Genomic DNA, 15,140 nt, shown 5'->3' on the forward strand with positions numbered 1-15,140 from the left:
ACTTTGAAACCTTTCCTGTTAACACAACAATTTTAAATAAGGGGAAATATAATTAGTAAGGCTTGATAGGCAAAGTCATCTGTACATGGAAATGCAAAGAATTTGATTCCAAGTCCATTCAAATTCATTGCACAGCATCTAATCAGATCATACATTATTCATAATATTATTGAGAGAAATCTAGCAGTCCCCACAATGAGAATGCAGTAGTTGACAGTGTAGAGAAGTACACGTTTAAACAGGAAGAACACCTCTAACAGAACCAGTCTCAGGGTGGGTGGTCATCTGCCTTGACTTGTTGTTATGACAATAATAATAATAAGGTTTCTTATAAATATAATATGTTATTAATTAACAGCGCCAATTAATTCCATGACAAATTATGTCAACAATACCATTAACAATTATAAGGTAGTTGATTGGCAGTGATAGATCTGGATCCTGAAGCTCTGGAGTCAGGGACACCTGCAGAATGAGGACGAGGAGAAAGCACAAACTGTGGGAGAGTGAAAACAAAAAGTTAATGACATGCAGTTATGTGACATGGAGAGAGAGAAAGAGAAGCTCAGTGCATCAGGGGAATATGGGTCTATGAGCTCATTAATATCTGATGGAGCTTGGTCATTCAGGCCTTAGTAGAGGCCAAGGTAAAGCCTCCAAAGTAAGTAAATGATCAGATGATGTTTGTTTTTTAACTTTTATGTCTTTAACACATTCCTGAAGTCTGACTACCTGATTAGTTTCATCCAGCTTCAGAGATAAATACAGCTGTGTGTCATCTGCTTAGCATTGGAATGTGAGTTGTGATTTATACGATGCTATTGGATAACATTGCCTAAAGGAAGCATAAATTAAGTGAAAGGTATCAGTCCCAGCACATAATCAGACTAGTGTTGGCCCAGTACCTTCTTATTGAGGTAGATTACAAAGAACTGTTTTATAAGCAATTTCGAGACATTGACCTTTTTTTTCGCAGCGAGGCACAACACAACATCAATGATAATAATTAAGCCAATAATCCAGTGCTTACTGTTTCTGATGTTAGATTGAAACTGTGAAGTAAACACCTTTGATTATCACCGCATAAACAATGTGATATCCTGCTTTGTCCTATGACAACTTTGTTGCAAAGTGTCTGAACATTGTTTTTCCAGCCTTAACATATATTACGTGAACAGAGAACAGTTCACGTGGAGAGACGTGTCATTCTTTCAAACTGTTCCAGGAACTGAAAATGTCAACATGCAATTCTTTTCAGAGAAGCTAAGATGGCTTTTTATTTCCTGACGTGGAGTTTTTAAACAAAAGCCGTTTAGCAATGTATTTCAGTCAAGAAATGTCCAGTTAGTCACTCTTCACTCTTTAATAATTAGAAAGTGAAAAGGTAGTGTTAACCAGACAGTACCCAAAGGTATTCATGAGAAATATTAGTTTACTGTAAAAAATCTGCAGTCCAAAGATGCTTTTGGTTTTGCTTTCTCAAGACCTTATTAAAGGCTTAAGGAAAGTGTAATCTTTGGAAAGGGTTTGTAATAAAAATAAAAGTGGTCGCCAGCCAATATCAAGTTCAAGTTTAATGCTTCCATGTCACTCTTTTACTGCCTAATTCATCACCGATTTTTTTTACACCTACATCTCTGCCAAGACACCAGTTGTGCCTGTTTGTGTTAAGCACAACGCTCCAGCTCTGCGAATGTGTTTAATTCTCAGAGCTACCTGCGACAACAGAATAAATATTTCAGTAGCTTTCAAAACACACTTCAAACTCTTTGCTTAATGGGGCTAAAACAAACTCAAATTCAGCTTTGAGTAGCACTCTCCAACGGCAAGTCGAAAAAACCCTCGCTGGTCTTATTTAAAACGCCCACCTTCATCAACGCAGCTCTTGACTTCTCAAACAGATAATGACTATCAATTTAGAGCAAATAGGTCCTTAACTGTGGTTGTTTATGGGCTGTTTGAAGCTCGCTCCAGCGCACAAAGACAAGTCGTTAGGATTCAAAGTGAAATTCTCTATCCCTCAGTAGAGAATCTCTGAATTCCTGTTCTCACACACAGGCATTTTGCTTTCCCCATCATATCTCTATCATCACTCATGATCGCTTTCATTATTTATGTCTCTCAGGTCAGTGTCTTCTACCCAAACATGCCGGGGAGATCCGTCTTCCTCATGTGTGTCGTAGCCCAGTTCCAGAGAAGCCAGATGTTCCAGTAGCCTTATTTTAACTCTCTCAGGAACAAACAGGAATATTTTTGAACCTGCTGTAATTAGAAATCGCTATTGTTCCAGCGTCTTCACTCCGCTGAGACCTGTTCCACTTGGCAAGAAACAAACAGCACAGATTATTCTTCTACACATTATGTGGGTGCTAATGCGCGCACAAAGATTTTGTTGCACACGAATGTTAATATTTATGTTTGAAGCAGGTGCTTATGTTTCCTCCGCGTGAGATTCACAAATCAGCATTTATGCAGCCTCATCAAGATTCCTCCTACATGATACAGATATTTCTACCTGAAGAACCAGTTTTAATCCTCTTATGTATTATACATGCTCCCATTTTTAGTCACATGCATTTAATCAGGCTAATTAAGTTGTGGGGCGTCTCATTCTTTGTTGTCTGTAGTTGCCCATGTATTAGACTGGTATCAGGACCCGTCTGTACTTTTAACAGTTTTATTTTTCTCCAAACGCTGAGTAAACAGGCCAAAGAGGCAGGAAATGTTTGATTTAATTGGATCCTGGTCTGTTATTGGTTCTGCTTGAGGGTTGTTTGTGATTGATTATCTTAGTTGGCTTCTTAATGTTGTGGGAAGGAAATTGTACTTTCTGGTGTTGCTTTGAGCCATAAGTAGAAATGGGTATTGATCAATTCCAATAAGACTTTCTTTATAAGGTGTAATTCCAATTCAGAGTTAAGGAGTTTTATTTCTTTCTTACTTCTTTTTGAGACTTTAACACTGAATCTGTTTATGTCCAGTTAAATGCAGCTTTTGGATATATACACATATTTTTGATTTATGGTTTGGTTATGTCAAATTTCTTTTTAAAAAATCAGTGCAACAAACAAAACTACATTTTCAAAACACAACACAGCAAAGATATGGCACCAAATCTTTAAAACGAATGCATCCCTCTCTCCTGCAACAGTATGGTGCTAGTGCGATAGTGATTAAGTAGAGCATTAGTAAGCTGTATTGCAGGAACTCGTTCTGTCTCAGGTGCACATATAGGACAGCAGAGGGATTTAATTACTTGAATTAGAGTGAATAATGAAGCCTCATTATTCCTCTGATGTGATTAGAGAGTGATGCAGATTAAAGCAGCTTTTCTGTTCCTCAAAGGACAAATTAATAATAATTAACGGATGGATAGTCATCTTTGAGTTAATCTGCAGTTAAATGTTCGTGCAGGAGTAAATCCTAGCAGGTTCTGTAAGAAAACACTAAAAATAGGCCTGGCACACGTTGTCATCTTCAAATATGAATTTCATATTTAGTAAAATGCAAAGAAATATTGGGTTGAGGCAATGCATTATCTATAATGCTTCAATCAGAGAAAATAAAACATCTTCAGAGGGACAATGCCTACCCTGAATGCTCCCTGCATATACTGTACTCCAAACTGGCACTGCTAACCTTTTTATATTGTAATAATACCATTTCATGATAACGTCATTTATACCATATCCAGGCGATTTAATGGTTCATCTATATAAACTGTAGGTGGCATCTCTAATCTTATTGGTTGCAAAAGGTAATGCAGCACTATGCTATATGATATTATTCCCCCGAATTCATAGTGGCAGTAAGTTACCCAGAAAACTGTGTTTTTGAAATATGCATGATGTCATTCTTGAGTTCATTACAACTTCACTGGCTATATAGCATGTAATGGGGAATCATTTTCTGATAAATAAAAGCTTCTAGATCGATTCTAGACCTTGACCTATTATTTCCTGATGTATCTTAGAAAATGTGTTTTTGTTGACCCAGGCCTTAACCTTTGACGGACTGAAAGTTAATCATCTGGAGGGATATATACGCCCACGCTACCAAGCTTGTAGAAAATCTGCTCATGCATTGAGATATTTTTTTCCGCACACGTACACAGACGAGGGTGAAAATAATAAAGCAGAATGCACGGACGAGCAGGGTGAACATTCTTAACGAGGATTCTGTCCACATCAAGAATTGGAAAAAACATAATTAGTTCTTACAGCATATAGGAATGTGTTTTATTGTTGTTGTTAGCGTTGGTCTAGCTTGAGCGGCTTTGTGTCCGTGTTAAATCCAGGCTAAAGGTTATACAGTGTAATTAGGATTTACCATGGCATGACTAATATGCAACATTAAGTAGCTGGGTGATAGTGTTACTCTGTTAATTATTTTTGCTTTAGATGTGTGGGAAGTCACATCATGCAATCTTTGATAGGGCTCCTCCTCCTAATCAGCAGTCTGATACACGCTGGTGAAAGAAAATACAGCTTTTCCCTGATGCCATGAATAAATGCGTGAGAGAAAATTAGGTGTTGAATAGATGCAAGGCCATGCAGGTAATTGATGCTAATTTCAAAATTTCCCCTCTCTGGTTGTTATTTCATGTGCAGACTCACCGTGTTTAACTCGATTTTTAAATAAATGCCCATCTCTCTGAAGAAGAATAAATCATTGATCGCTTATGAACAGTCACAGAGCAGACGCATCATATTTCCACGTGGAGCTCTTCACACCGATGAAAAAGATTAATTTCCGAGTGTGGGTTGTGAAATTGCACGTATACAAGACAGCAGGTTTTTTAGTTTATACCTTTGGTTTCGTGTGTACTTGAGAGCTTGAGGAAGAGCTCATTTAAATCAGAGAAATGTGACCCCCCCCCCGCCCCTCATTATGAGTGGGTTTGGCCATGTTCAGAGTGTCTGTATCTCCACTAATCTCTGGAGCTGCAGCCAATCTTGGCTTAGTCCTGTCCTAACCGGCTCTGAACTTCTGCTCCGTGGCACTGCTGTCAAGGCAACATGCGGTGCTTTCAGACTCCCAGACGCCACCATGACAACTTCTTGGAAGAGGAGAATAGAGCTGCTACTCGAGTTAATTCCAGTGAGACTGGGTATCTATTGTTCCATCAGACGGGTGATGATGCATTTTGTTTGTGTGATAATATACACTTGAGAGGTAGTCATCTATTCTACCACTGTACTTTGTTAGAGTTGTAAGGTATTTTTGTAGATTTACTATGGGGAGAGGGACGGGTGAAAACCGAAACGCGATAATATTCAGTCTTTTATTCCTCCATCCAATATATAAGCACGTCATTACTAATGCATAGGTAGGTGTTCATCAGCACGGTTTACCCACTCAATGGGAATTCGTGCCTCCGCGCCTGAAGCACTAATAAATTTAGTTTGCTCTAACTCCCCGAGTCCACACCTTTGCGAGTATAGATGTATTTAATAGCAGCAGCCATTATGAAGTAATCAATTGGATTGAGTGCTTGTTTTATGCCGCTCTGAGTTTCGGCCTTTCTGTTGAATGAAGTTGCTTTTCAAGGAAGCACAGATTTTATAAGTGAAAGTCGTTTTCTCTCTCTCTCTCTCTCTCTCTCTCTCTCTCTCTGCCTGTTTCCCTTCAGGTGGCCCTTCATGCATGTGGCGTTGCAACGGACATGGTGATGGAGCATTGTATCCAGGCAGCAGCCGCGTTTGTCATCAGTCCCTGTTGCTATGGCTTCATTCAGAACGCGGTCAAGTTCACTTTCCCCAAGAGGTTTGTAGCTACACGCCGCACTTCGGTCCAGTGTCACCTCTCCAGGTTTCTGCCTTTTAAAAAAAAAAAAAAAAAAAAAAGAAGGATGTTTCTGACCTTGTTGTTTTCTTGTTAGATCACTGTGCCTCTCCCCCCTCCTCTACTGTCTCTGAGGGATTCTTCCACTTTCTCTTTAGCGCTCTAACATTTTCACACTCATTCACACTCTTTCACTCGCACATACAGACAATCTGTACCTCTACTACTTTTCATCGCCATTGACGTGGCGATGTGAGACAGCGGCATCACATTGCCTCCAATGGTGAGGCAACACAGAACAGGGTTCTCACATGGATATTAGAGAGTGACAGGGAAATCCAGTTTAAGGTGCGGATGAGAAAAGCTGCTCTTATCAGAATTAGATTATCACACAGTATTAGTGAGAATTAACCATTCAATCTTTCATCTCTGCCAATTCTGTAAGCTTAAATATGCTGCTGTTTGAATAGAGATGGACGGAAGAAACAACAGCAGCGAGGTAAAGTGGAAAGAGAGGGTGTTTTTAAATGGTGTTGACCCTGTCGCTATAGCAGCACTCAGCACTGTAATGGCTTCAGAACCGACGCAAGGCAGTTTGTCGCTAAAACAACATTGGGAAACGAAGGACGACCAGACAAAGCTGTTGTGTAGGATTGCTGTTGTAGCAACTGAGAGACTGTGATCACAAGCAAGCGAAGGGGGAGATACGTGTAATTGTTGGGCTGATTATAGCGACAGTTGAGGCTTTAGGACTGACAGGTCTGTTTTTATTTTGGGTGAGAACATCACTGTGTGTGGTGGATTCTACAAATGTTCTTTCTAAATCAGTCGCTACCTCTTTATGGTTATTTTTATCTCAACATCACAGTCACATTCCTCACTGCTGGTGTTGCTTAATGGATAAAGATCTAATTTAAAGCTTTTTGCACAGCTGCATACGCTCTATCATAGAATTAAAAGTTACAGCTTCACATAGACCTGTGGATATTGAGAAAAACCGTTGCGCAACCAAGTATTATCTGCCAGTGAAATTTGAATAACAAGTAGCACTTGTAGCATGTATAATGTGGTATATGCCAATGGCAGTAGTAATGTACATGATGGTGAAAAGCAGTGGTATATTCTTTAGAGATGCCGTATTTTCAGGGACTCCTTTCTATTGATCATATTACATTTTATTTGTATAGCCTGTATTCACAAATCACCATTTGCCTGATTTGGCCCTAACAAGCTGCAACATCATCTGTCCAACTTCAACTAGAGTGAGGAACGTAGAAAAAACTAAACGTAGCGTGTAATAGAGCCCAGCAACAAAAAAACGGTGCCTTGGGGAGGACCCTCAAGATGTAGTGATAATATTCAGGAGTTTTCACCAACTTAGTTTCTTCTCTCCTCACTTTTGCCAACTTGACACTTCACCTCTCCTGACGCCTCATAAAATATTTATTAACGACAAAATAAAAAAAGTCGTGTTTCTGCAGGGCAGTGTGTGCGAGGGGCCTACACACCTGACCGTGTCAATCTCCATCTCGCTACTTTGAGTGTTTTCCCCTCAGGTCATGTTCCAGGTACTGGTGTGGATTTTCTGCAGGTGTAGACATTCCTGGGAGTTCACAGGTTTTTTTACGAGCTGTGAACTGCCGTCTTCATTAAGGCTCCAACAGTTCCAGTTGAACTTAAGACGCCTCTCCATGTGATCTGACCGACCTCTGACCCTCCTCATGTTGATTTTTAATCAGCTCTGACAATGATCTGACTTTGTTTAACCACCACAAGCAAACAAACTTTGTTCTCATGTTAATGCAGGAGCCTTGTTTTTATAGAAGCTCATGTTTCCCAGAGAGACTGTGTTTTATTAGGGAGACGTGCAGGCTGTTTTTGTGTGGAGCCTTTGGTTTTACTGTATGCTATATGTATGCATGGGCTATATATGCATATGTACACACACACACACACACACACACACACACACACACACACACACACACATATACACACACACACACAGTAGGGTGGGGTTTAAATATGCAAGACTAGATAACTGGTTTTAATGTTGTGGTTCATCTGTATATTGTCCTAGTTTGTTTTTAAAGAGTTTTCTTTAAAAATGTGATTGTAAACATATGACATAGAGGTGTATAGTATACATTTTCCTCCTACCCGCTATACATTTAACATGAAAAAATCTGCTCTTTTTTTTCTGTTTTTACAGCAAAAGGTTCAAAGAAACTCTGACTTATAAGGTAGGCTTTTAAATGGGAATAAATCCCTCTGTTGCATGTATTATTCATTTGCACTGAGGCAAAATATCAAGTGCAGAATATTCAATTACAGCAAGTTTTTACAAGGATTGTGTTTAAGATTCCGTGCACCTGGCACACACACCGAAAGACGCTGTTGGCCTTTGTGGGACATGACTGTTTAAAACCTGGTATTCATTATCCTACGTACTTTGCTACAACACAGTGACACATTTTTTACTTCTCGCTAATTGCATTTTCATGGAAATGCCTGTGCATTAACAGAGGTCTAATTGAATCAGAGGCATATGGTTTAAAAGTGAATCGTTTCACACGTCCAGACCTGAGAGCAGTGACCCAGAGAGAGGTGGAATGTTTTGTTCCAGCACGATTGTCAACACGCAGCAAACACACCAGCCACACAAGAGTCAGACAAATATTCAGACAACCGAGAAACACACACCTGGTTGCACCAGATTATTGTTCATCCATCACTAGGTAAAGTCTAACTACTAGCATTTTATTTTTTAGGTAAATAAGTGACATGTGAATTGGTTGCTTGAAAAACATCCGTTGTGCAACTACAGTATGTAAACAGGAGGTTTATCTAGCACCAAAATTGCAACATAAAACAAAAAATCGCAGAGGGCTGTATAGATATAATTATTCTCTATAAACAGATTTTGCATGTGAATATGCACAATCTGTAGGTAAAGGACAGGATTCTGGTTCTGGTTTCTGCTTGTAGTTTGACCAATCACTTTGAGCAGGTTTTGGTTGCCCGCAGGTTAACAGTTTGTGTTAAGACCCAAATGCATCGGCTAATGGATTTTAAATTTATCTGCATTCAGATGCAGATAGCTGGTAATGGTGATTAGCCAAAATGTCGTCTGGACCAAGAACACAAACAAAATGTATCACTGCTTGTTTTTTTGTGTGGAGAAACGTAACTTGTCTGGACTTTAAACAGTGTAAGGCAATAAAGGCGGAGTCTTGGCCCGGATATCTGCCATCTACACCAGAAGCCCAAAAATATTGTCTGCTTCCCCCTGAGGCTAATTCGACGTTAGGCGATGGGCTCTGAGATTGTAATATAATAAAACTGCAGCCCTTTGTAAAAGAAGGTTTCACTTTTGTTTTATACTTGCACACTTGGTGGAAAATTGTGCTTCTGAAATAGGAAATACAAAACCTACTGCAGCCTTTGTTTAGCTAATTTAATTAGAAGTTGGCATTACATTTTCTAATTTGAGTTCGGCCTGTGCTGGTTATTTTTGTTTAATATGGTCTAAAATCTCCCCAGTTACACCAATATAATTGTAATTTAATCTACATTTAGATTATGAATCAGATTAAATTTAACTCAGGAAGAGCTGGTGCAATCAACTTAGTTTGTGCCAGCTGGGGTTTGGATTCACCATAAATCTAAAAACCATTAAAATGTAGTTCACATGAAATTATTTTTTACTTGGCATGAATAAGATTTTCTATTGCTCTATTTGTTTTTTTTTAAATTTATTTAAATTTCATTTCATTTTATGGCACAGTAATAAAAAATTAATGAGATCTCCGGGCCCATCGCTGTCTCGGGAACAAAGATTCCCCCGGCAGTTACAAGAGGCCGGCTCACACCCTTCAGTTTCCAATCCCGTATCGCTCAGCAGCACAGACAAAGCTCTGTGCTGGGGGAGTGCCCATCCCATGATGATGTATGGGACCTGTCACTGCGCCTGGGGAGAATTTCTGCAAAAAAAGGTTGCTGCAGGTCTCCGCCATAGCAGCCCTCAGGAGTTGACATGTCCCAACATCAGACCACCTCGAACTTTTATTTTCTTTGCTGCTCTTGAAGAAACACATTCTTACAGATTGATTCTTGAGAGCCATGTAAGATTTCATATTATTTACAAGACACTAGTAAATTGCTGTGTTCTGTGATTCTGAGCCGTGTTTGTCCAAAAGCCCAGAGAGGAAAAAGGAATCACAATTGCAATATTTTCTTTTCGGAAATAAGAAGCTAAACATGTTGTTGCTGCACAGCAGGGAAAAAAAATCAATGTTCTGATTAAACCAGCAAACGTATTACCTGCCATTTTAGACCTGAACTCCAAATCTCCTCTGCCTGCACTTATGGTTTTGCTTTCATCAACCATGTTTGATAGATTCCCTTCGTTTGGCCTCAATACAACGAATCCCACTGTTTCCTCGTGTCTCTGCTTCCAAACCCCAGCTGGCACTTGTAGATATAAAAGCGCCATCGCATTGTTTTATTGCAGGACCATAGCTGTCCTTCCCCAACTACAGTAGTTAAACAGAATGACAGCACTTTGACAAATGGTGTATCGCCGGTATAAAGGGCTAATGGTGTGAAACATCGGTGCTCAGCTCTAAGTTTAAGCACCTGCTCTGTGGCCTTGCATTCAGCGTCAACCCCGCAGAGTGAGGGATAGAATCAATTAAAGTGGAAGCAGGTTAGTAATGACTAACCGCTCTCATGAGTCACTTGTTCCATGAACCGTAGCGAGGTAAAAAACAGGAGTGAAAAAAATTGATAGAACTAAATAAACAGGGTAAATAGCCAAGGTCTGACCATTCTGCAGAGTTTACATGGAAGACTTTCTGAAAAGAATCTTAGAATCATTTAATCACAAAAAGTTTACGGAGGGAATTAGTCTTTTATTCATTTTTGGATTTACATCTTACATCAGCGAAACGGGTCTAATCGCCTCTGAACTGATCAACTGGGGATGTTATATAATGAAAATAACTGATTCCAGTCAAGAGTTTGCTAGTATTAGCATCCCATAATTATCACACTGAATATGCCAACATGCTGTTTTTACATAGAGTAAAATCTACCCATAGACTTTACATAAAGATGGACGACGTGCCGTCACTTCCTCCCATTGTACGTAAATGAGGCCAAACATATCCCAGATATGGGTGCTGCCATCTTGCGCTTTTGACAGTCCCCACAGTAGTGACAATGGAGCGGAGCCGCAGTATCGAGGTCCAGTCACTACACGACCAATCACAACACAGACACACACACACACACACACACACACACCGTCCACAGCTGCAAGCAGAATGAGAATACGTAGGAAAATGATGGATGAGCAGATTGGTAAAATGCATGCATGCCTCTATGTGCATGCATAAAAGTGCAAGTATTATTTACCCCTGATAGACTTGATTGATGATTTTGCTGATTTCGCATTGACCGGATCAACATGTGTTACTGTTACCATCAATTTCATCTGTATAAACCGTTCCTGTGCGTGTTGTCTTGTTTCAGGAGCACATGATCCTCTGCCGCTTTGCAGACCAAACTGCTGGCCAGCTCCCTCCTGACCGACGAAACATAGGTACTATTTTTAACCCACTTTCTTTTACATATCTGGTGATAGAAATCGGAGCCTCATTGATAAAGATGCATTGTTCTTCAGCTGTTGTTATGAAATCAGTTACTTGTTTCTAGAATGACAGAATTTTTGTGATGGTGCTACCCCAGCGTCATAACACCAGTTGTGGTTCTGTCAGTCAAGCGGCCCAGTGTAATGTCACATTTTGACATGTGGCTCCGATTTGCTGTTTTTGGTCAAATCTTTAAAAGTTACTGAGGACGTGATTTGCAAGATTCTTAAGCCTCATCCCCACAAATACATTATTGTTTAAAAAAAACAGCAGTAATAATACCTGTCCATACTAATGCAACTAAAAACACATATCACATGGACATTCACGTACACTGGGCATGTGTTGTACAGATTGAAACAACAATGATAAGACAAGGAACTTCTTTTCTTGGACAACAGTGATCTATTTTACAACTAAAACGTAGTGTTGTGAATGTAGCCTCACACTGTCACCTGATCTCACTTCTCTACGTTTGCAATTGATCTAGACTTTGGAGAAGTGTGACAAATGTTAATGCGGGGATTTGTGCAGCGGGACCAAACAGCTGCGGTGAACAGCTGCCACATCAGTTTTGTCGGAGTCAGATGGGAAGTGTTTTGTTTGAAACCTTCGGGCTTGAGCTGAAACGTCACTGTTCAGTGTTTCACTACATTGAGGACCCTCCTCACCCTGATAGCTCTCCATTGCCCTGTCACTCTGAAGCCTTTTCATATGTACCTGACATCACCCGTCACAGCAGCTCCTGCTCTTTATCAGTTAGCAGGGCTCAACCTCTCTCACAAATATTTTTCTAACCGTGTTTGATCTCATCTCTCTGCGGAACCCGTCAGTGACTGTGACCGTCTGGCAGCATCGCAGATTACTGTGTCTGCCACCTGCTACATAACTGCTTAACTGAAGTCTGCTTTTAAAGAAGATCCTTAGAGAACAGCATGATATTCAGTGAGAGGAACATATGAATGAATGGGAGATAAAGGAAGCATGCACATATACGTAAAAATGTTTTATTTAATTTACCAAGCATGCCAAAATGGTTTCTTTCCGCCAACACTTTAACTCTACTGGAGACAGCTTGTCTCATAGGTGTTCAGCTGCGTTAAAATCGGACGTCCGCAGAGGCAACAGCATCCGATTCTCGTCATTTTCATACTCGTCGACTCTTTCGGTGAACCCCCCGTGCCCCGAGGATGAGGACATTGTCTTCCTCAAAGAGACGTCTCACATCAGGACAGCAGCGTCTCAAGGACAACGTCACTTATATCTTTTCCTCTTGGCATTTAGAGTCAAAATTGAGTTAAGCTGGACCCGCCCTGCATTTTTTTTAACTGTTGCAAAGCCTGGCACGATTCAATGTGTAATTTAATCGCACAGTGCACATGTATGGCGGTATCTGCAAACCTAATGCTGGTTAATTCCTGTTTTCTTACCAAAATGTATCTACAGTTATTATCCAATTCAAATTGAACAATAAAGTTTACAGTTCAATTATAATAGTTCCTTTTAAATAATAACAAATTTGTTCAGCACAAAAATGTTATGTTGTGTAGTGTTTATTATCTTCAACATGTTGAAAACATCTGAACAAAATTTCTAAATTGGAAAGTCCTGAAATAATAAGTGGATTAATGGATTAGTTCATTGACAGAAATTAATCTGTGGCTATTCTCAATCAATAGGTGAATAATTAGGGTTAGGGTAACCCTAACCCTAATAAGCATTTCTTATTCTACTCCACTGTGAGGACTGCTTCTTTTTTTTTTTTTAAATCCTGTATATTATTGTATATTTAACATGTTTGGTTTTCAACATCACGTTGCACTCTAGAAAATCTCTGATGTTTTAGGACGATTATTAATAATAAAAACTAGAACTTAGATCAAACTGCACTAAATTCCTCATAATTATAGATGTATAATAGAAATTGTGGAAATCTTAAATTTGTATGTGATGAAAAGCTGTATGTTTCTGTATCGATCTCCACAGGTAAACAGTGTATGGGCCTGGTCGACTTGGACCGGTCGTGGGCAGCAGAGACCCACGGGTACTTGGTGCAGGTGATGACCATGGAGCCTGAAAGCTGTTCACCGAAGAACAACATGCTGGTGGGGGAGCCGCCGCAGAAGAGCGGACTGGAAGTCAGTGCGAGCCAACTGGAAGCACTGGTGCATAACTAGTACTGAAAGCAGCGGTGTACAGCAGAGCATCGTCTGCATGGTCAGGGTTCGATAAGGTCCCCAGTGTCTGTGCTGAAAATACGACTATTTTGTATCCAACCTCCACATTTTATTTTTATTCACTTTTAACAAGCGTCCCGTTTTTGTAAGTAATGGCCTCAGAAAATAAAAAGAGATGTCTGCTTATTTCTTCTGTCCTGAAAAGTCAACCTCCACAATTTCTGTCAGCCTCGAGGGTAAAAGCACCGTTGCCATGATTTTGGACTTGATAAACACCTCAGAGAACAATCCTGCTTCTTAGTTTCGGATCCAGTATTTTTCAACCTGGTGTATTTCCCGTAAACAAGACTCAGAAGACAATACGACTGCAGGGGAGGTTCGTTCACAAATGGAAACAAACCGATGTGGGTGGATGAATATGCAGAGTTCTTTGACCTGGATGTAGGTCCTTATAAGTCAGCATGTGATCCTGCGTACACCGTGACTCGGTCAGACACAGAGTAGAATCATTTATTCAGAAAGCTGAAGGAGACTTGCGCTGATTTCCCAGAAATAACCTCAGTCCACATTCCCCCCCCCCCCCCCCCGAATCTCCAACGCAGGTGGCGAGTCACCACAGCCCATAGAGCCACATTAACGGGGAACATATCAAGTTGAAAAATATTGGAATTATCCTTCAAATGTGCTCAATTATAAACTGTGATCAAGCTGTCAGGGTAAACAGTAGCCGTGACAATTACACGCCCACATCGTGAATTAAGTACACCATCCTTCCACATGCTGTTTCTGCGAATAGTCTGTCTGCAGCCCTCTATGATGGATCCCAGTAGTCAGCTCTCTGTCGCCTCTTATTAACAGAAGAAAGAGAAACTCGGTGCTAGAAAACTCATCTGCACTTAGATGAGAGGGGAATTATCATTATCTACCTTTCTTGTGTGTGTTTGTGAGAAACTGAGTGGGAGGAACCGGATTTAAACTCGTATCACATCAGGTGAAATATAGCATTTGTCAGGGTTCTACAGAGAAACTGATTATTCCTCATAAAGAATGGATGTGAGTATGGTATGCATCCAGTAATACGTTCAGCAACAATGAATATTTGATGATGCTGGCGAAAAGGTCAGGGTGCTTGATTAGATGCGCAGTGTTCAGAGCCGAGTAGCTAGAAATCACACAATATGCTCCTCATTTCCAATCCTGTGCACGGTGGACGCACGATAGCCTGAGAGCTTTCATTCTCGTGGCTGAAACCGTTCATCTGTGTCTCTCTGAAAAAAAGAAAATCCTCTGTGTTCAGCTTTGACAGTGCGTTGCAGCTTCTTGAGAAAACTGAGCAGGTAGCTGGAGCACCGGTTTTTCCCGCTCGCACTGTGAAGGGATAGACGAGAGTTGCACTCGTCTCCAGCTTTGGGCTCATCTGAATTCAGTCAGCAGAGTCAATCTATCCTGAGGTGAATGGCCACAGACACAGCTCCTTCCAACAACTGGAATTGTTTCCAAAGAAGAGGATGTCTGACTGCCTGTT

General features: G+C 40.4%; 1 protein-coding gene across 2 annotated transcripts in view; it reads left to right on the forward strand.

Moving 5' to 3' along the window:
- The window catches only part of gstcd (glutathione S-transferase, C-terminal domain containing), a 43,077-nt gene extending 29,276 nt beyond the window's left edge, over positions 1 to 13,801 (forward strand). Inside the window, exons 9-12 of one of the 2 annotated variants that reach the window (XM_034589071.1) lie at positions 5,633 to 5,766; positions 7,997 to 8,027; positions 11,320 to 11,389; positions 13,425 to 13,801. In XM_034589071.1, the coding sequence (XP_034444962.1) occupies positions 5,633 to 5,766; positions 7,997 to 8,027; positions 11,320 to 11,389; positions 13,425 to 13,615 (426 nt within the window). In that variant the 3' untranslated portion in view covers positions 13,616 to 13,801. The remainder of the gene's footprint in view (positions 1 to 5,632; positions 5,767 to 7,996; positions 8,028 to 11,319; positions 11,390 to 13,424) is intronic. The other variant, XR_004614346.1, reaches the window with a different exon arrangement.
- The last annotated feature ends 1,339 nt before the right edge of the window (positions 13,802 to 15,140 follow it).

This window comes from Hippoglossus hippoglossus, chromosome 1 (assembly GCF_009819705.1).
Source record: "Hippoglossus hippoglossus isolate fHipHip1 chromosome 1, fHipHip1.pri, whole genome shotgun sequence".
Taxonomy (NCBI): domain Eukaryota; kingdom Metazoa; phylum Chordata; class Actinopteri; order Pleuronectiformes; family Pleuronectidae; genus Hippoglossus; species Hippoglossus hippoglossus.